Source organism: Eschrichtius robustus, chromosome 10 (assembly GCF_028021215.1).
Source record: "Eschrichtius robustus isolate mEscRob2 chromosome 10, mEscRob2.pri, whole genome shotgun sequence".
Classification (NCBI taxonomy): domain Eukaryota; kingdom Metazoa; phylum Chordata; class Mammalia; order Artiodactyla; family Eschrichtiidae; genus Eschrichtius; species Eschrichtius robustus.
The window spans coordinates 17,672,348-17,694,809 of record NC_090833.1 but is presented as its reverse complement, the minus strand read 5'-3'; the positions used below and the strand labels follow the sequence as shown (position 1 = coordinate 17,694,809).

At 43.2% G+C, this 22,462-nt stretch overlaps 1 protein-coding gene across 4 annotated transcripts in view; it reads right to left on the bottom strand.

The window, feature by feature from the left end:
• The window catches only part of ASTN2 (astrotactin 2), an 899,407-nt gene that overhangs the window by 292,379 nt on the left and 584,566 nt on the right, over positions 1 to 22,462 (bottom strand). For all 4 annotated transcript variants that reach the window (XM_068552572.1, XM_068552571.1, XM_068552573.1 and 1 more), the window contains one exon: positions 21,613 to 21,801. In XM_068552572.1, the coding sequence (XP_068408673.1) occupies positions 21,613 to 21,801 (189 nt within the window). The remainder of the gene's footprint in view (positions 1 to 21,612; positions 21,802 to 22,462) is intronic.

Below are 22,462 nucleotides of genomic sequence, written 5' to 3'. Positions count from 1 at the left end.
AGAGAATGGACTTGAGGACACGGGGAGGGGGAAGGGTAAGCTGGGATGAAGTGAGAGAGTGGCATGGACATATATACACTACCAAATGTAAAATACATAGCTAGTGGGAAGCAGCTGCATAGCACAGGGAGATCAGCTCGGTGCTTTGTGACCACCTAGAGGGGTGGGGTAGGGAGAGCGGGAGGGAGATGCAAGAGGGAGGAGATATGGGGATACATGTATATGTGTAGCTGATTCACTCTGTTATAAAGCAGAACCTAACACACCATTGTAAAGCAATTTTACTCCAAAAAAGATATTAAAAAAATTTTTTTTAATAAAATAAAATTATTAAAAAAATAAGTAAATAAAGTCCTGTAGAAGAGCAGAAAGGGCTTCAATCTAAACTCTTGATTAAGTGAATTCACACGGCAGGTCACACGGCAGGAGAGAGGGCTTTTGCCCAACCTCCTCTTGAAGCATTTGGGAAGCTCACAAGAGAGAAACCCAAAAGGGACTGTTGTAGACTGTTAGGTACAATAGGAATGAAATGGTTAATTATTGTTGTGATTATTATTATACACTAAACACTAATTACACTTTAAACTTGATATTTAAGGACCTTGCAACAAATAGACCCCACCCCACATAATTTCCCAGCCTCAGTTAATTCCTACCATTCTCCTCATCATCTCTGTGTGCCCTCCCCACCTGCTTCTCATGTTTTCCCTACCATGGCCAGACCACAGTGCCTAGCATAGTAGCACATTTAAAATATTGATTTATTTCTTAACATTCCTCAAATTCCAGAAAAGACAACAAAGTTTTGCTCAACTCCCAGCCTCTTTTTTCCATTTTCCCAGAATGACACAAATTTCCCCCAAAGCCATGTGCCTTGTATGGCTCTCCTTCGCCAACATTAAATCCAGGTTTCTCCCATATCCACCTGGGGTCAATAATTAATTTATTCATTTGCTTACCTTTTCATTCAGTCATTTTTTTCATTCCCTCAATAACATTTCTACCCTCAGCCATTCCCTCATCTATCCCGGCAATTTTTTTTTTTTCATCACTTCACTAATCCATTCATGGGTTCATTTATTCATGCATTTATTCTCACATATATTCATCTATACATTAATCATATTTGAACATATATTCATATATATTCATGTATATATCCACTCCCTAATTCATTCCATTTTTCATTCACATCAGTTCTCTCATTCAGACATTCATTCATTCACTCATTCATTCAATTACTGATCATCCACAAAATTCACTGGGTGTTCACATGGTCAGGATCTGCCTTAGCCATTGATTCATAGAAGATATGGCCTCTGCTCTTGAGAAATTCACAAGCCAGTCAAGAAGACAAAGAAACAAACATGTAATTGCAAATACTGTGTGACCAGGGGGGTGCAAGGAAGGCAGAGGAGGGCATGAAGTTGACAAGAAAAGTAATGACATGCTTAGGCTATTAACTACATACCTAGTAGTCTGCATGCATTTTCTGGTTTAAATGCTCCCTTCCTTTCAAAAGATGATGAAACGAAATTTACTTAGTACATAGATTCAGCTGAGATCTGTCTGAGTGCAGGCATTCTCTTTCCTCTCCCCAGGCTCTTAACCACTCTGCTGCATTCACTAGTAATATCATCTGTGGCCTTAGTTTAGACTAGCATTTCTGGGGAGTGATGTGGGAAAAATCAAATTAGAAAAGTGTGAGAAGCAACTGGAAAGTGAGGAAGTGGAGACTATATGCTATACGTTTCTATCAAACTTAAGATAGTCTGTCCTTCAAGGGGAGGAGAGGAAAGAGTGTAACCGAATAGGGGCTGAGAAGTGAGCGCTAGACAGAGTCTCAGAAGAATCTCACGCATCAGAACAAGCATGGCTATCACTGAAGCTGTCTTCCATTGTCTTCCCTTAAGTGACCTCATTCTTCTTGCCCCCAACACGACTCTGAGCTGTTCTATTTACTTCTGTAAATACTAGGTCTTCACATAGGGCTTGCCATAATACAGTTGCTAAATTAATACCTATACAATGAATGTCAAATGCTCACCAATGGATTCACACATTGCCCAGAATTGCACTTTACAGAGAGGAGGAAAGAGCAGGTCAGCTGGGTGGGATTGCCCACCAAGCAGTCAGCCTAACCTATTGGGTCTTGGAAGACTGGTGATACAGAGGGAGTGAGTGTGATAGCCAGAAAGATAAGCAAAGTCAACATTGATAAAGAAAGTACAGGTTCAAATACAGGGAAAAATTGAATTCAAGCATAAGCAGGGGGCAGGATCAAAGCTGGGGACTTGAGTAGGTGTATAGGATTGTCTTAGAGTAGACTGGACGCTGGCCATAGAAAACAGAGCCAGGGAGCGAATGTCACATGCCTATAATGTTTGGGTGTTTGCACAAGTTCCTGGCAATTTGCATTGGTTCAGGAGCCCCAGCAGAAAAAAATAGTCTTACAAGTGTGGAGAAAATGAAGGTTTTAGCTCCAGCAGGGTGGGTTTTATTAGAACTGTTATTAGTCTGTTGTGCAAAAAGCTCATTAGAAACTCATTGGGGCTCTCAAAAGCGCTGCACATTTTTAATCATCGCCTTCCTTTTGATTCCTCCATGGGTTTCTTGACACCGCCTGAGCATTGGATCTACTAAAGGTGTGTAGAGAGGGATAGCTTCTGGCTCACTTGTCACTGGAGTCCAGGGCCAGATACCTACAGCTCACGTCCCGCGTATTGCTGAAGGGAAGAAAGGCACCCGGCAGGTGGTAAACTGTAGCAGGTGTTTTGACATGTAGAGTTTTATATTACAACAGCCAGAGGAACCAGAGGATCAGATACCTCAAGTGGCTTTTACAGGTTCACACAGCTAGTCAGTGGCAGAATCAGCATTCACACCCCAGTTGGTCTAACTGCAAAGCCTGCACCCTTTCTGGGACTTCAAGCTGCCCCCAACAATGGGATTGCCTTTATAAGAGGAGGGATTTCTCACTTCACGTTGGCAACCTAGGAGGTGGGGAAGGGAGAGAAAGAGGGGGCAGGAGGAGAGAGGGAGAGGAGAAAGAATCATTCCATGCCAGTTTCAGACTCAAAGATCACTCTCCAGCTGTCAGCTGAGCCCACGATCACTGTGGAGTTTTATTAAGGCGCAGAAGTCATGGAAGAGTGAAGTGACAGATTTAAAATTAACTTGCCAAACTGCCCATCAATATTGTGACAGTCCCCAAGTACCAGTTCAGCGACCCAGTGCACCAACTTGACAATATTAATATAACTTTGTCGGAACAAAAGCTTCCCCTCTGTCTTTCCAAGAAAAGCTAATTTGGGGGAGACAGGCATTCTTTGCCTTTTCTGGCACCTCCGTGACAGGTCCCTTTGGGCCAACCCAGGAGTGCAGGTTCCATAAACTTCCATTCTTCTTCCGTCTTTCTGGGGATTGCTACCCACAGCAGGGTGGCAAAGGCAGGCAGAGAGGTGCTTCCCCCCTTTAGGGACCTACTAAGTGAATGAAGACCAGGAAAGAGAGCCCCCCCACACATGCTTGCCACTTTCTGAACACCAGGTTGAATTCCCTTTAGTCTTTATATTTGGAGCAATATGCTCTCTGTACCAACTCTTATCAGCTCACCATAGTCTGTTCCCTTCTTTCCCTTCACCTAATCACCGCCTACTCACCCTTCATTTTTCATCATAAACATTACTTCCTGAGGAGCACCTACCTGGACTCCTAATCCCCCATGTGGGTCCCAGATGTTTGCTCTAAGAGCACCCTGACCTCCAAACGCCACAGTGCACAACTCGCTTGATTGAATTTCATTTGAATAAGCATCTTTCCTTTGTTATCTATGAACTCAGTAGGTAGAGTGACTATATAGTTTATCATCTAATCCAGGTGACTTTTGTCCAGGGATAAATGCTAAAGTAGACAGGACTCTGGGACAACAGGCATAAACGAGAATTGTCCTAGTCAAAGCGGAATGTATGGTCACCCTACAAATATGGGTACATGCTGCCACTGTCTGGCTCTCTCTGTATCTCCATCACTTAGGACAGTGATTAAAATTTATTAAGTTCAGGATATCTGTTCAATGAATGAATGAAATGGGTTCTTTTTAAAAACTAGTCCTAATGACAAGCTTACAGAACCTTTTCTGACTTCCTTTTTTCCCCTCTTCCTCCCTCTCTTCCTTCCCTCCCTTTCTTTTCTTTCCTCCTGCCTTCTAACTTGTTAATCCCTTCCTATGCATTAAGGCCTGTTTATTTTTATCACTGGGCATACAATAAATAAACATGGTTTCTTCCTTGAGGGTGAGAAGGAGAAATAAGTAGCCAGTACTAAGCATCTACCATGGGTCAGTTGATTTAAACACCACATACTATTTAACCACCTGGCCAATGAGGCAGCTAATATGATCACCTTGTACAAATGAGGACAATGAAGTTCAGAGAGGTCAGGTGACTTGACCAAGGTCACACAGCTAATAGCAACAGAGGTTGAATTCAATTCCAGGTCTGCCTGAGTCCGAAGCCACAGTCTCATCATTAAACTATGCTATGGCCTCAGCTTCACAGAGGAAAGCTGAAATATAAAGGAGTACAGGGTGTAAAGAATGAGGGAAGTTCCCAGTCTTGGGTGGGCGTAAAAGCTACTCTGACCCACAAATCTCATATACTTTACCCACAGACTTTAAAAAGTAAATCAGCTTGTAAGTTACAGCTACCATTTGTTGAGACCTTAGGCATGTAGACACTTTGCTAGGTCTTGGGGACTTAGCATGAACTTTCAACAATGGTTCCAGGCCTCATTTCAATAGGGAAGGTAGACATTAAATAAAGAATCACACAAATATTAACTTATTTGGGTATCTACAAGTATTTCAGAGGAAAGAGAGTACAAGGACCGGACATAGGATTTTTTTTTCATTACATTTTCACGGATAAGGAAACTGAGGCCGGGTGGTTGAATGACCAAGACCACATCGCAGAGAGCTAGGATTTGAACCCACTATGTTGCCCTTTCTTCCCCCCTTTTCTTCTGAATAATGCAATCATAAACCCATCAGTGGAACAGAGCAGATCCCTTGCCACCACTTTCTAAGCTCTGTTACGTCCGTGTCTTTGTATGCAGAATGGATATATAGCATTGGTTCATCTCCATAAACTTGTTGTGAGGATTAAAGAAGATACAGCATTCGAAGCACTTCACAGAGTGCCTGACCCACAGATACGTGCTCAGTAAACAGCAATTATTATCATCGTTAATATTATTAGGCAGCGTTGAATTATTGACTAAGATAATTTGGTGGCCGATCACACACAGAATGTTCTGCATTGTTAGTTTAACTTTTAACGTGGATGTTTTTATAACATTCTCCCTGTCCCCTAGTGCCACCACCATCAAGTCCCTCAGTCTAGCGCAGTGCTACGGAGGGAGTGGAGTGTGTGACTCTGTGGTGGAAGGGATGGGGGAGATGGATATTGGAGCACAGGTTTGGAACCAGACTGCCTACATCCCAGTCCTGGCTCCACCATTTACAAGCTGGATGACATTAAGAAAATGAATGTCCCGCTGCTGTAACAACTGAGTGGGTTTAAACGGGCAGGACTAATCCCGGCTTCTCCTCTTATGCTACTGGGGGCTCCTCCCCAGCCTCCAGCGCTGGTGGCTCTTCATCCCTTTGACCTCCAAGTACAGGAGCCCCTGGGCTGGGGACCTCGGTTCTCCCCTTCTCTAGCTCCTCCCTGGTGAACTTGTCTCTTCTCATTACTTTTATACCATCTATAGGCTAAATAATCTGAAATGGGCATTTCAAGTCTGGTCTCTCTTCTGCTGGATTGTATATCCTGCTGGCTTTCTGACATCTCCATGAGGATATATCTGTTAGACAGAACCAGATGATGGTGACCGAAGCAGGGTGAGGAGTACCTTGGGTTTTATTACACTATTGTCTATTGCTATAAATGACGGGAATTTTTCATAACCAAGTTAATTTTTTAACATGGTCACAAACAAATGTCTGTTTCTACTCCCCTCCTTTCTGCCCGCTTCTACTGTGGTCCCTACTGTCTCCGTCAATGGTGCTTCCTTCTGTCCAACCACTCAAGCTAGAAGCAGGGAGCCTCCCTTGCCTCCCTCCTTTCTTTCCCCCATCAGTAAATTCTGTTGCTCTACCTTGAAGATACACCCAGAACCCGTCCCCCTCTCGCCATGGGGACACCTACAACCAGCCTCCGTTGTCTTTCACCTGAGCCACTGCAAAAGCTCAGAACTGCTTTCCCGGCTCCCACCCTGCCCGCTAAAGTCTATTCTTCACACCCCAGATGGAGTGGTCTTTTAAAAATATGAGTGATATTATAGCCCTCTTCTGCTCAATCCACGTGCTGGCTTCTTTCTCTTCTCACTCAGAGTAAAATCCGAAGTACTGTACCTATGTGACTCATAGGACCCTGTGCAAATTGCCACGCTGCCCCTCTTGACGTCCATTACCTTTGTATTTATAGCCTTTTCTCCTACCATTCGCCTGCTCTTTCACTACTTTCCGTCCACCTCTGGGCTCCTTTTTGTCCTTGGAACATGTGAAGGTTCTGTGAACTTACTGTGCCCTCTGCCTGGAAGCTTATCCCTGCATATCTGCAAGACTCACTGCCTTACCTGTTAAGATCTTTGCACAGATGTCACCTTAGCAAAGAGGTCTTCCCTGTCCAGCCTAGTCTCCTTCTCCTGCTTTCCTCCACAGTGCATACACTTGACATAGTATATATTTATTTGTTGATTGTCTTCCACACTAGAATACAACTCATGCGGGCAGGGTTTTTATGGGTTTTGTTCACCTTTGTAGTCCTGGTACCCTAGAACCATGAGTGGCATGTAATAGGTACTTAATAAGAATTTTTGATTGAATCAAGATACAGTGGTTGATGACTAATAAGAACCTGCAGTATAAAAAAAGAAACAAACAAACAAACAAAAAGATACAGTGGTACCTCGTGGGGGGTAAATACCGTATATGTTTGTTATTGTTATTATTGTTACTACTACCACTACTGTTACTTTTATTGGGACCAGGCTCCTTATATTTCTTATCTTAGTTTTCTCACAACAACATAATGAGATGTAAGGATGCTTATTTTACCTATGAAGAGATTAGGCCAAGAAAAGTGACATCACCTGTGTGAGGCCCAAGAGGTGGAATCACCCATCCCCAAAACCCAGGTCGCTCCATCTCCCTGGGGCCCCTACTTTTTCTGTGGTGGCATGGTATTTACCAACGGGATCCCAAACCCCAGCACTAGAATGTTCTGTGTCATTACTGAAAAATGTGTTGTCTGTGGAGAGATCTTTAAGAGATATAAATAAGTGAGGGTGGTGAAAAACAATATATTTTATGCATCTTTTGTGAGAGAAAGGGGAGAATGCTATTTAATTTTGTTTGCTTGAATTTATATAAAGAAACACTGGAAAAATACCCAGTAAATGAATAAAACTGGAGAGGAGGTAGGAGAAAAGGAATACAGAGAAACAGGGAAAGGAGTACCACTCCTCACTGGGTGTCTCTTATACTGCTTTTGTTCTTGAACTTCGTAAATTGAATGCCTATAAAGAATCAAGTAAAACCACCAGCCGACCCCACTGTCACAGCCAAGAGGAGCCTAAGGAGACAAACAGCTAAAGGTAAGGTAACAACTAAGCCGGCTTAAGGTTTGCCCAGCTCGGTCAAACTTCAGGCAAGCTTCTTCCCGACTCCAGGTCCCTGACCTCCCTTTTCTTACAGCATTTCCTTTAGAAAACTTGTCACTGTAAATTCCTTCTCTGCCCTGTAACATGTTAATCTTTTTAAAAGCCTCTTGCCAGTTTTATAACCCAGGGATGACTTTCTCAAGGATCTGGGAGCCATCTCTTTGAATGTAATCATCAATGAAGAAAGCAGAGAAATACATTTTTTAATTCAGACATCACTACACTGTGTGGGCATATCCCACTGGTCCACCTCCCCCTGAAGTCCTCCAGGACCTTTCCACTCCCATAGCCCAGCATTAAAAATCCTTTGTTTCAATGGAATTGAGTCCAGACCTCCCTCCCCTTATTGCAATAGCCTCGAATAAAGTCTTGCTTGACTGTTTGACATTGTCCAGTGCCATTTTGCTCTAACAGAGCACTGGATCAGAAAAAGAGGACACTGGGTAAAAACTAATGTGAATAACTGATTTTATTCAAGGTTATTGCAATAGGGTTGAGAGGTCTGAACTCAATTTCATTGAAACAGAGAGCAGGAGGGGTTTTTAAGGCTGGGCTGAGCAAGTAGAAAAGTGCTGGAGGACTTCAAGGGGGAGGTGAACCAAGGGATATGCCCCACACAGTGCAGTGATGTCTGAACTTGCAAATGTATTTCTCTGCTTTCTTCATTGATGATTACATTTCAAAGAGATGGCTCCCAGGTCCTTGAGAAAGGAAAAAATTAAGAAACACAGACTTAGATAATACCAAGGAGAAGAACATTCTTTTCGCCTTTACACCAATGTTTGACTCTGTGAGTCTTGTTCAGCTTGCATCTCCAGAACCTGGCACATAATAAGTACTCAATATATATTTATTGGTTGAATCACAAGGCTGAAGGAGAATTTAATTGCAATTTAGTTTAATTTCAAGCTAGGTTTCTACCTCCTTTGCAAGTACAGCTGCAAGATGCCTGTATAGCTTCTGGGCTTGTATCTTTCTGGTGGCTGGGTCCTCACTAACTCCTTAGAAGTAGTTTGGTAATTAACAGAAACTTGGAAAGGTGTCCCTTGGTGTAACTTTAGTTCTCTGAGTTATGAGACGGCAAGGAAGACCAACCCCTTTATCCTATTTCTTTCCTCTTACTCTAGAAAGCATTCAACACAAGCTAAAGAGCTTCAAGGTCACAGCACTAGGACACTCACAGAGGATGGAGAGATGGCTGGCTGATTCAGGGATTAAGGCTGTTTCACAGTGGTAAGGGATGCACTGAATGCCTGCGTCATAGGCTCCTGGCTTGTGCCTGCTAATTAATTGCCCACTTAACGGGCACCTCTGAGCATCTTATGAGACATAAAAATAAATGCTCATTTTGGACTCTTAAAAGCCACCTTTGAGGTGTTCCACTACATTATCAGTAATAGTAATTTTTCAGTGGTGGTGTTACATAAAAGCCCAGCCACTGCCCTTGGAGCTTTCTGTATTAATTCACATCTAATAAACTGTGATCATATCTTTCATTAGAATTGTTACTAAATACATTTCTATTCAGGGCATCTCCCTGAAATGGAAATGTTTCCCTAAAAATTAATTTTCTTGATTCACATGCATAGGCTTATTAATGTGAGCTTAGAATAGACTTACTTTTTCATTTCTCTGGAAGGAATACAAAGAAAGTAATGCTGGTGAATTTGCATCTCACATGATCTCAAATGTGCCAGGACGCACACTCCAGCACATAATTTTGGAGTAAGTGGTATCTCACAGATGCTCAGATTCATGCTAGGAAAATGTCACTAACATTTGCACATGTCTTTACACTTTACAGAGCATTTTAACCTGACTTTTCTCATCACCTCTCCGCCCCCCCCCCCCACCATAATTCTCCTATGGGACTGGTACTATTACGTTCCCTGATTTAGTGATGAGCAGACTGGACCCAGAAAGATTAGAAGACCGTGCAGAGTCTTACAGCCAGCAGTGGTCCCATTACTGTGGTGCTTAAATAACCCTTCCCGATTGAAGGTCCATCCTTCATCATGGTTCATCTCTACAATCCCATCCCCTCACCCTCTTCATGATCCACCCTGATGTTCATGTCTGCAGATGCTCTGTGCTCTTACTTGCCAGGGGCACTCTCCCTAGCTAACTGTTCAGCACAACCTCTAGGTTTCAGCCAGCATCTCTTTCAAAAAGTCTTCCCTGCTGCTTACCACACCAAGGCTGGACCGGTGGTCCATCTACATCAGAGTAGGGACCTTGCCTATCTCCATTTTTTCCTCCTCAATGCTTAATACATCAGAGGGGTTATTTAATGAAAACTTGTTAAATAACAAATGAGAATAAGTGGTAAAGCCAGGCCTGGAATCTCTGACCTCAAGTGCAGTCCTATGGTGACATCCCATTCCCTCTTGTAATTAACAGAACAACAAGAACAAGAACAAACGACTTCTGAAGTGTGATTTCTTCAGAGAGTAATATACAGGCATTGCCTTAGCATAATGCAAATATAGTAAATTTCAGTGCTGTGGACTCCATTAATTAAGGGTGTATAACGCTTGGCTAGGGGCTAGTCTGGCTTGTACCTTTGGAGTGTTTATTTATAAAAGAGATTGCTAAGCACATTATTACATTAGCAGTGTAAACAAATGGGGGGCGGGGAAATGGCAGAAGATATTTAAGAGAACAAACCGCCTGAAGTCACTTTGGAAGCACCCATTATGAACAAACAATCACTGTGCTAATTACAGTTGCTCTGCTAATTACAATTACTGTGCTAATTACAATCTATCCTTATCTGCTCCGAAGGTTCCCTCCAGACTTTTCCTTCTGAGTGCTTAGACCTGCGTGAGTTACTGCCTGCATTTGAGTGTAATGAAATTGCGGTTCCTTAAAAAAATGTCTCTGCTTCAGATGCCTCCATGATTCCGATAGGCTCTCGACTCCGAGAGAAAGAATGTAGTCAGGGATTTTGAAGACAGAAAATTAAAAACAAAACCAAAAGGAGTGGGGGTTAGGTAGAAAACTGAGAAGAGAAGTGAAACGGACCTGGTTACTTTTGTTGTTTTAGTACCTTTTGCGGACTACAGTTACATCTTTAGGTTAGTTGGAGAACATTCAAAATATGCTGTGTATAATTTGTTTTCCTCATAAAAAGACCATGCTTGGTATATTTAGAGATGTGAACATTGAGAATAAAATGTTTTTAAAAATAAAGTAGCTCTTTTTCTTTCTTCTCTTACTATAATTAGGGACGGAGATTAGAGAGTCCTTGTTTAAAAATGGATTGCAATTCCCTGCTCCCCACAAAAATAAATAAATAAAAAGCATCTTTCATTAGGTCTTAATTTTACTACTCTCCTTCTGTCCCCAATTAAACTAATGAGCGTCGACGGTACGAGATTTTGGTCTCAGCGCTTAAGAAAAATAAAGCTTCACCCAGACCAATGTCCCCTCCCAAATGGATTTCTCACTGATTTTCTAGGAGTCTGCCTTCCACCTTTGATCTAATGCAGACTGTAGCCCAGCTCTCCGCTGGAAAGTACCTTCCACGGCATCCAGTGATGGCTGGAATTGTAGTGTGGGCAGATGGAGGAGGCTATGATCTGGGCACCCAGCTGCAGCTTCAGGACACTGGAGTCAGGATAAGTGCCTCCCCGATCGGTGCTGACGCTCAGTGTCCTTGTACCCAACAGTGAGCAGAGCAGGCGAATGGATGCAGAGAATGAACTGTGCTACATTACGCACTAGGGGCCTGTTGAATTGCAGGACAGCACTGTCCGCCCTGGCTGCTGCAAATCCAAAACCGTCTCTGCACTTGGTCACTCTGAGGGACACCATGGTGCCCTTGTGCCATTGGACTTGGGACTCAGTTGCTGCTTTCAAACAGGCACATGGAGGGGAAACCATCCTTTTCCATTCTCAGGCCTAACCTGGGCTCACGTCTAGCATAAAGTTCAGTTTAACACTTTGCTATTCAAACTGGTCCTCAGACCCAGGAGTTCATTTGAAATGCAGAGTCTCAGGCCTTACCCACAACCCACTGAACCAGAGCCTGTATTTTAGCAGGATACCCTGGCGATCTGTATGCGCATGAGAGTTTGAGAAGCACTAGTGCATTTCATGTGTACTGAGTTCTGGCTATAAGCAGACGTATGGAAAATTCCTACCTTTAGATAGAGGTTTTGTGTATAATGACGATGATGAGCTATTATTTGCTTTCCTGCTCTTTGAGGATCATATGGTTTTAGACCATATGCACATGGCACTTTGGCTGCCACACCTCACCTTTCTGAGTTTCAGTTTTCTCATGTAAGAAGTATGATAGGCAATGTGCTCTGTCCACATGTGTCATGGGAGAAACGTCTGCCTATGCCCCTCAGAAACAGGCTTTAAAAAGAAAAGAAAAAATAGTTTTACAATATCAATCATGCTTAAAGGTGTTGAGGAAATGTACCAGAGGATGTGATGAGTTGATAAGAGGGGGAGGAAATCAGGAAAGGTGGAAGGTGAGCGAGGCTGACGTGAGGTCCAGAAGGGCTTACAGCTAAACCTTCATTCTGTTTGGACGGACGTCCTCTTTGATTGGTCAATGCCACTTCTAGGCTGATCATTAAATATTTTTAATATCACCCTAGAGGTGGTAGATTAACATACTTCTGGAACTTTTGGATCTGGGCCCAGGTTATCAAATTCCACATAGCACACGTGAGCGTCTAAATGTCACATTGCTAATTAGATGTATTTCACTGTAGGTCATTCAGACAAAGGGGGCTACCCTATAGGACACAGGTGATACAACACATCAGCGAGACTGTATCTTTCCAAAGGCTGGGATAAATACTCCCACAAGAAGGTGACCTTGGCTGCTGCCCCATCCCACGTTGCTGGCTGAGCTGTCCAACTCCAACAGACCCATAGAGCAAGAAGGGCTACATATCTGTCTCTACCCTGGGCATTTCACCAAAGCAATGTATTCACCAAAACATGTGTTAGTTGGAGGAAGTTGGGAGGCTGACCATGACTCCAGTCCAGAGATGAGATTTGGGGGAATGCAACAGAATACATCTTCATCAACCATGTGGCTTCTAGAACTATGGGGAGAGGAATACAATTGAAGGAAAAGAAAACAGTGTTTACTGAAAGCCTACTGATCTAGGACCCTTGCTTATTAGACTGTTAAATCCTTACCATAGCTCTTTGAGGATATTTTGGGGTAAAACCCACTTTACAGTTGAAGATCTTGAGGTTCAGAGAGATTAGGGATTTGTCCAAACCCATAGAGCTAGGAAATGGCAGATGTGGGATTTGGATCCTGTTACTTCTGATGGTGGCACCCCGACACCTTGTGTTGGGTCACAGCCAAGAATGGGATCAAGTTCCTGCAGAATCATGCACATAAGGATGGCCTTTGCCTAAGATTCCTCCTTAGTTATTGACTTGGCCGCCCGCTATGGCACCAGGATCCTCCCTGTCTGCTGAGAATAGGGATGAAACGGGGGCCAATCTCATTTAATCATCACAACACCACCAGGAAGTGGGTCTTGTTATTATTCCTAATTTAGAGATAAGGAAAGTGAGCTTAATGAGCTAATGTGCCCAAGGCCAGACAACTGGTTAGTGGCAAGTTAGAACGTGGACTCTGGAGCCTGGCATCTTAGACATCAGGCCACTATATCTCCAAATTGCTGGATAATGTGAACCACCTGGGAATACAGTGGAAATGCACTTTCCCAGGCCCCTTATCTGGGGAAAAAAAAAAAAAAAAAGATTGGTGGGTCTTGGCATAGCCCTAGATGATTCTTATGATCAGGTAAGTAGGAAAGGCTTCACTAGGCCCCTGGCCATGGCAGTTGAGTAAAAAGAGTGCTGTATTCTAGGTCAGAAGCCCTCAGTCTTTGTCTGAGCTCTGCCCTCACTTTAATATACAGAAGAGACAACAGAAGTCAGACGGGGGGAATGGCCAAGAGTGGTAGAACAGGAATGAAGACTTTCTGATTCCAGGACCTAAGGTACACTGGACATATTGGGTTTGACTCCTGTGGATGATGTTAGGAAACCTTGGAAAAATGGACACACAGAAAGGAGATTCTTCACAGTCAGCCCAGGAGTCAGGACCCCAGGGAAAATTGCCCCCTGAATCCTGTGATCCAGCCTCCAACTTCTGTCGCTCAATCCACTTCAAAGATCTCACCATTGATCCCCCAGAGAAGGTAGCATGCAGCTGTGTCTCTAGGTGGTTAGTTGAAGGTTTTGCCAAGAGCTGGAATATTACTACATAGAGAGGCTGGGAATGTCCTTGAAAATCAAAAGCTAATGCTACTTTCCACTGATGATTTCTCCACTATCTGCCTCCTTTGCTTTCTTTTTTACAATAAGATCGTGGTATACCACAAAACACTCAGGCCTAAGAGTTTAGAAAAACAGCTCCCCTGCCTGGCTCTGCTGTTAATGATGGAAACTTGGCCTTGGTGTTACCATCTGTACAGTGTGGGAGTTGGATGCTATTTCCCTAAGCCTTCCAAGTGAATACAGAGAAGACCAATAGACTGGGGGTTAGAGGCCTGACTTATTTATTTACTAGTTATATGGGGTTTTAGGTAATTCACTTAAAAACTGTGAGCCTTGGGCATCTCATCTACAAATGGAGGGGGTTGTACAAACTGTTCTCCAAGGTTCTCCCATCTATAAAGTCTATCGTTCCTTGGGATTGAATGAAGGAAACTGACAAGAAGAGAACAGAAGTCTAATTACAGTTCTCAGAGGTGGTGACATGAAGTAGGAGTATCCCGGGAGCCTGGGAGGCACTACTGCTAAATGGGCTTTGTTGTTAGACCCGTGTGCTGTCAGTTTTTAGCTGTATGACTGTCAGGCTAGTTAGTCTAACATCTCTGTGCCTCAGTGTGGTAAACAGTATTGATGTCGCACATATTTCTGGGTCTCTGCTTCTCTGCCCGTAATAGGATTTCACATCTCAGCTCAACCCTTGGAGGGGCACCATGGCCATGAGATTTGATTTGACCAGTGCAATGTGAGCAGAATGTCACCTCTAGGAGGAAGTAATGAGAGTCAAGTTCCTTCCCCACTATGAGAGCGTTCACGGAAGCACATGAAGACGATGCTCTGTCAGCCCAGGTTCCCAAACACCAGGGTGTGCAGAACCACTGTGATTCTGTCCGGAGCACGTGGTATGAGCCACACACACACTTTCCTGTGAAGCCACCATGGTTTTGAAGTTGTGTGTTATCAAGACAAAGCTTAATGCGGTCTGGTTGACACATTCATTTCATTTTTTGTAAAACCAAGTTGTTAAGAGCTACTTTGCAACAGGTCTTGGAAAGACTAAGTGAGAAAACAAAGTATGTCGTATAGGACCTGGCACATAAAAACGTACACACATGATTAAAGTGTAGAAAACAGGGAATGATACAGAAGCAGCGTGTACAATTAACCACGTCCCAGGAAAGCAGCAGAACAACCATAGCTTTGGAGCAACTTAATGAGATGTGACTCAGGACCTTCAGCGGGGGAACAAGTGGGTGCCACCAGTGAAAGCCAGCTTTCCTCAAATCTTTAACGAGAATCCTTCTGTCTCATCAGGCGTGGGTTGGTGGTGCCTCATCCTGAATCCCACATCTTACCCAAGATCGTCCTCTTATGCTGTACAACACGCACATCTGATAAGCAAACCAGACTGGCAAGCGCCCTTCTAGTAAATTTTTCATGAGCACCTTACATTCTTTGTAGATCGTTTGTGAAGGCCTATGAGTAAATGTCCGTGGCTGGTAGAACAGTCTTCTTTTTGATGAGGCTTTTACAAAATCCACCACTGTATTCACCCCCATTCCCAAGCAACTTCTCAGTGCAATTTCTGAGACTCCAGGTTCAATAATAGTTCCTGACTGATGTTTATCTAAATCTCTGCAATCTATAAGCGAAGTTGACCTTTCTTTCTTATAAAAATGAGGTAGGATGGATAAGGATGGGAGAGGGAGGGAAGTAAAATACAAAGGAACAAACAAAACAGCAAATACCACCAAGCTCTGATGAGTTTATCTCACTCCAACAGTCTGTGCCAATCCCTCCTTGATCAAGAGTTAAGGGAAGGGAATTCTGACGGTGATCTTGCATGGGTCATTAAGACCAACACAGCTCACAGGAAGGGATTAGAAACAGCAAAGCCTGACATCATTTACTGAGTTTGGGGGCAATTCAGAAATGAGATCTTTGACTTTTCACATTTGCACAGAACTTGGCATTTTACCAAAGGACTTTTATGTGCATTCATAATCCATCTGAACACAATTCCTAATCCAGAGCTCTCTCCGGGCACCACCCAGTCTCTTAAAGCAACCCTTACTCCCTCCTGGGAATAAATTATATTGTGACTTCAGTGTAAACTCTGTGTCCTTCTTTCTCTATCACTTTAGGTCCCTCCTTCAAGCCTTTCACCTTTCTTTTTTTTTTTCTCAGTACATATATACATATATGTATATATACAGGTATCTATTCTTTTTCAAATTCTTTTCCCATTTATGTTATCACAGAACATTGGGCAGAGTTCCCTGTGCTATACAGTAGGTCCTTGTTGATTATCTATTTTATATATAGTAGTGTGTATATGTCAATCCCAAACTCCCAATTTATCCCTCTCCCCCTGCCTTTCCCCTTTGTTAACCATAAATTTGTTTTCTGAGTCTGTGAGTCTGTTTCTGTTTTGTAAATAAGTTCATTTTACATATATACAATGGACTATTACTCAGCCATTAAAAAGAATGAAATAATGCCATTTGCAGCACCATGGATGGATGGAGATTATCACACTAAGTGAAGTAAGTCAGACAGAGAAAGACAAATATCATATGGTAGTGCTTATATATGGAATCTAAAAAAATGATACAAATGAACTTATTTACAGAACAAGACTTTCATCTTTCACTCCTTCCCGACTCCCCTACCTTTCACCATCTACCTCCTTATCTCTTTAACCCTTGTCACTACTCTGTATCTCTTTAACCCTTTCTGTGCCTGGCAATCCCTCCTTCTGTACTCTGACTCTCAATATCTCCTCCATCCTCGTCTCTCCGCATGTCTCAGCTTTGCCCCTCTGACTGCTTCTCCTTATCACTCTCACCCTGCCGCTACCTTTCTCTGTGTCTCTTAGCGTGCTCCATACTTCATCTTCCCACATAGTGGATAAGTCCTGGACTTGTCAGGGTCCTAAACGCCTCCACACGTCCCTCTCCCAGAGACAGGCTGCAGCCTATGTGCGGCAACCCGAGGAGATAGCCAGGAATGCGGTCAAATTCCTGCAGAATCATGTACATGCAAGTGGGCTTTGCCTAAGATGCCCCCTTCGTTATGAATTTGGCATCCCCAAGACACCTGAGTCTTCACTCTCTGCTGACAGCAGGGATGAAGTAGGTGGTTCGTCTTAGCACACACTAATATGGGGGTATGGAGAAGTTACATACGTCCCTTGTAACAGAACCAGAAACCACGAGAACACTGGTTTGGGAGTCACAAACTCAAACTTTCAGTCTCAAAGGGGCCCCAAATCATGGTGAGCACTGCGCAAGTAATATCCTTTCCTGGGCCTCAGTTTCTCCAGCTATACGATAAGAGGTTAGGTCTGAATTTTGTTAATCTTTAAGAGTTTGTCCAGCTCAGAGATTCGAAACGTGAGGCTTTTTGAAAGCAGAAATCCAGGTTGCTCTTTCAGAGATTCAAGAGAGGACATGAGAGGCAGACCTGTCTTCTATCAGCAGGTGCTAGGCGTGGGGATCCAGGTAGGGGCAGCGGGGAGTACAAAGCAGAGCTGTGACTGTCGCAGTGCAGATTCTTTAGCTGGGAGAGAGTTTGAAATTCCAGGCCAGGCAGTTGTCAGGAAATGTGGCATATGGGGCTGGTGGGGTGCCTGCTGGCTACTCTGGAGGACTGGACCGGAGATTACTTGGAGGAGGAGAGCAAGGAAGGAGGAGGAGGCGAGAAATGACAACAGCCTTTGATGCTGAAAACCTTACAGGCCTGCCTTCTGAAACTTGAAGGACAAAGGAGCCGCAGCCTCCCCTTTATCTGGGGCTCAGGAAAGGAGACTTGAAAGAGATAAATTTAGATTCATCAGAAGCCACTCGCCTTCCCACAGAGGGAAGTCAATTGCCTTAGCATGTGGCTCCAAGAGGTGACATGGTCTGGGGACAGAAATAATTGCAAAGAAAGTTTAACTGAAGCCGAGGATGAGCGAGCTGAAGTGAAATGGGCTACTCTAATATAATGGTAGTCTGGGGAGTTTCCTAAATCTGGAGGCTGCTGTCAAAAGAGAACAGTGTGGTCTCTTCACTATACTGCTCTTCCTGCGCAAATCAGGGAAGATTGGCCCTAGCTATTCAGAGACAACCCAAGATGGAAGGGCTGGGAACAATAAACAGAGTGTTCGGGGCAGAAGGATGACTCCTGATGGGGCTAAAATTCTGTCTGAGCCTGGAGAGTCCCAGGTCAGCCTTTGAGGAGCCAAGCTCTCCTTACCAACCAGTCTATTGGTAGGGGGAAGGCAAGCATGCTGGACAACAAGGAGATCTGAGTTTATAGGCTAGCTCCGCAATGACTTGCCTTGTGACCTTAGCCAAGTCCCTTCCCCACATGCAAATGAGATCCTGGGATTCCATGAAGTCCCTTCAGGATCTAGCATCTTACTACCCAATTTGTATCCTTCTTTTGGACCAAGCTAATCTTCACACTTGAGAATGGGAACTAGTGCATTTGATCATTTATCACGTGCCAGTCACTCTGATAGTTGCTATGAGAAATCAAACTACATAAAACAAGCAATGTTGCCATATTACAGTTACTGGTATCTGATGAAACACCCCTTTTTAAAGATGAGGCAGTAGGACTATGCTTGTCACGGATGGGGCCAGGATTCGGCGCTGGGTCTATCTGGAGATTTTTATTTCCTGTCCCTCCCACTCCCCTCGCTTATCAATATATCTGGGCTTCTGCATGCTCCTTGCTGGACAGGAAAATGCCTTTATAGCTCTTATCTCTCCCAAGAGGCACTGTTCTTTGCCATCACTTCAAACTCCAGTTCATAAGCCTCATCCTTTATGAAGCACTTTGTTATTCCTTCTAATTCCTTTCAAAAGTCTTCGTATGGGAACTCTGAACTCTGAAGACCACTGGCCTCATTTGGAACCTTTCTTTGCAAATTAAGTGTTCACATATTTGTTTTCTAATTGAGTGTGTGTCTTCTTGCAAACTTGTAAACTCCCTTCTTGAAGGCCAGGGACAATTAATGTTTTCCTTTGGATTCCATGCAGCATTATCCTATCCATCATGGTACTCAACACAGGGTTTCATAGACTATTAAAACTATAGAAAATCAGGACTGTAGAATATCAGAATTACAAGTAGCTCATCCAGATTGCCCTTAAATTTCTCCGAGAGTTTTTTTAACAAAGTAGCATCGGCCTTGGCTTGAGCGTCTGGGAGTTGGAGGACCTGACTCTGCCATTAAATTGCTATGTGGCTGCCAGTACTTCTATCACCCTTGAATCCTCCCTCAACCTTATCCTTTGCCTGCAACTGTTCCCTGGCCCTTGTCCATTATACCTTTCAAATATCTCCCCAAATCCCCTTTCTCAATTGTGTTCCCATCATCCTGGTTGAAGCCACTAACATTCTCAAGTAGCTTCCACAACAGACACCTCATTGACCCCATTCCACTGTTTTCCTTTCCACCCTCATTGCAATCTACTTCCGCACAGCTATCATGAAGTCAAAAAATACAATGCAATCATGACATATTCCCCTCTTTTAACCATTTAAGAGTTCTCCTCTTTGCTATTAGAATAAAGACTTTGCCTGCAAGACCCCCATAATCTGTCACTGCTTACCCCTCTGGCTTCACATTCCATATTTACTCAGCTTCAACCACACCACATTCTTCCTCTCCTGAAACCAACCAAGTTCTTTTCCTTCTTAGAATATCTGTCTCTGCTTGAAACCTTTTACAATGCTAGCTCCAACTCATCTTCCAGGTATTAGTTAAATAACACTTCCTCTGCAAGGTAGACTGTGAGACTTATTGTTTTCTAATCCAATAGATGTACTCCCCCTCCGCCACGCACACACTCTACTCCGACTAAATTAGATCCCACTGTTAACTGATTACCTGGAACACCGCATCTTTACTTCATAATTCCTGCCACAAATTAAGTACTTAAGGTTACACACACACACACACACGCACACACACACACTATAAGCACCACAGGGTGTGAAGCATGGTACCTGGGACATAGCAGGTGCTCAAAGAGCATGTGATAACTACATAGATGAATAGTTTTATGGAATTCACGTTTTCATTCTAGTTCTATAAAATGGGAAGTGATAAGGTATGTTGCATTAGAAGATAAGAGCAGGGCTTTGGAGTCAGCCAGATATATATCTGAATCCTTACTCTCCCTCTCACTAGATGGTGACTTTGAGAAAGTCAGTTTACCTCTCTGGTGTTGACTTTTCAACTGTAAAATGGAGGCCATGGTATCTCAAAGGGTTTTAATTGTGAAGCTAAAATGGTACTACCCTGGCTCTTTTACTTCCTATAAGGGGGATTTGGGAAAGTCACTTAACACTGCCACTTCTCATCTGTATAAAGGGGATGACAACAGCCTCTGCTTCACGGGGCCATTGTGAGGATGACATTAAATTAAGGAATGGAAAGTGCTTCGAAAGCCCACAGCATGTGCTAAATTAATGTTAGTGGTTATTATTATTTTTAAAATACTTATCAAAGAGCTTGACATATATAGTATTTCCTGATAAATAGTAGCCACTCCTACTACAATCACAATTATTATTATTATTATTATTTTTACAATTATTATTAATTAGAGGACAGGATGAGGACGAGGATGATTATAACGGTGATGTGTCTTTCCAGTTCTGACTTTTGTTGACATGACCTCAGATGGTAGGGAGAACCCTTCTTTGTGATAATATCCTATTACATTTTTATGCAAAACTGTCTAAAAGTATAGGGTTTTTTTTAAGATAATCATTTCTTATACACGGAACAGTTCTTCCCATGCTACCATCTTATGGCTTTCAGATTTTGAGGCATGAATAAATCCCACCTAAGGCCTTTCTTCTCCAGATAGAACAGCCCCAGTTTCTTCAACTCTCCCAAGAAGACGTTCACAAGGACACTGCATGTCTAATCTTCATAAAATTTGGCCAACCCAGTCCCTGTTCTGTTTATTCTTATGTGAGAGTAGTCTCAATCTTTTAATTTCATATGTACCTCTGTATTTATTAACAGGGAAAGAGGTCTTTGACATACTGATGAGCAAAAAAAGCAATTTCTAAACAGCTTTACTGAAAGTTGGCATGTTTGTGTGTTTGTGTGGTGTGTGTGTGTATGTGTGTGTGTACATTGATATACAGATAGAGAGGGAAAGAGAGAGAGAGAGGTGTTTTAAGAATGTTCAAGAAAATGTTAATTCTGGCTATTTCTGGGTGATGGGCATTTTTATTTTCTTGTTCATTAAATGTCTTTATTTTTGAACTGCCTGAATAGCCTACATAAGATACTTATTTTTAATAGACGGAAAGATTAATCACATTAGAAATTCCATTAACTGTACTTACAGGATGACTTAAGATTGAATTGCAAATATGTGGATAGAGTTAGAAAATGGGAGGGTGGGATAAATAAAGGCTAGGTCAGTGGAAAAGGAACTTCAGGGAATGGACTTTGCTGACTGCTGATACTTCATGCATAGGCATTAGTGATTTGGGGGAGATGCTGACCAGTGTAATAGACCTCTATCCCATGGTGCCCACGGCTTCCTCCCCCTGCCCAGATTTCGGGTCAGTGACTTGAGGAGTGAAGTGCAGGTGTCTGTCCCATACCTAAAGGTCATCTGGAAGACTTGGCCTTGGTTCACATGCTGGGTCCGGTTGTTGTAACCATGTAGCATCTCTCCAAAGAGGGTGTTGTTGAACTTGGAGTCAGGTTTGAGGCACTTGGGGCCCTCGCAGACATCTGAGAGCATTAGGCAGGATTTTCCATCAGGAGCCAGCTTGAACTCCTCCACACAACTGCATGATAAAACAGGGCCGAGAGTTAGCTCGCATGCTGAATGCCCCCATCGGGGGTGACCTAAAACCAAGGCCTCCTTTGCCTGCAAAACAGGTCAGAATTTAGCAATGGATACACAGCTATTCTGGCTGGAATCTATCTAGGGCACAGGTGTCTAGAGAGAAGCACATTAATCCTGCAAATTGGTAAATTCAAGGAAAGTCATTTGTGACATTTTGGAGGAGTCGAGGGGGAAGTCAGAGAGCACATCCATACACAAAGCAAATTTAAAAACTGTTTTCCATGAACACACAAACTTTAAAAAGCATGACAGACCAATTCACAGGGAATTATCAACTAGCTTCTCAAACCAGAACCTATTCCCAGTGTATCTGCTGGCCAAGGTTGAAGACTGTAGCAAAAACAAGGTTTTTATTGCCCTTGTAGCTCAGAGGTGATCCTTCCAGGACCATGGACAGCGCATGGGGGGGGGGGAGGGGGGCAGCAGCCACAGCTTCTGCTCTATTAGCAATGTTAGCAGCTTCTGTTGGTCTCTAAACACCTAATCCTGACAGCAGAAGGGCCCTTGACACACCTTTGAAACTGGGATGGGCTCCACTATGGCCCAAACAGGCATCTGAATGGGGTGTGGAAAAAATATTTGCAATTTGGGATGTTTAC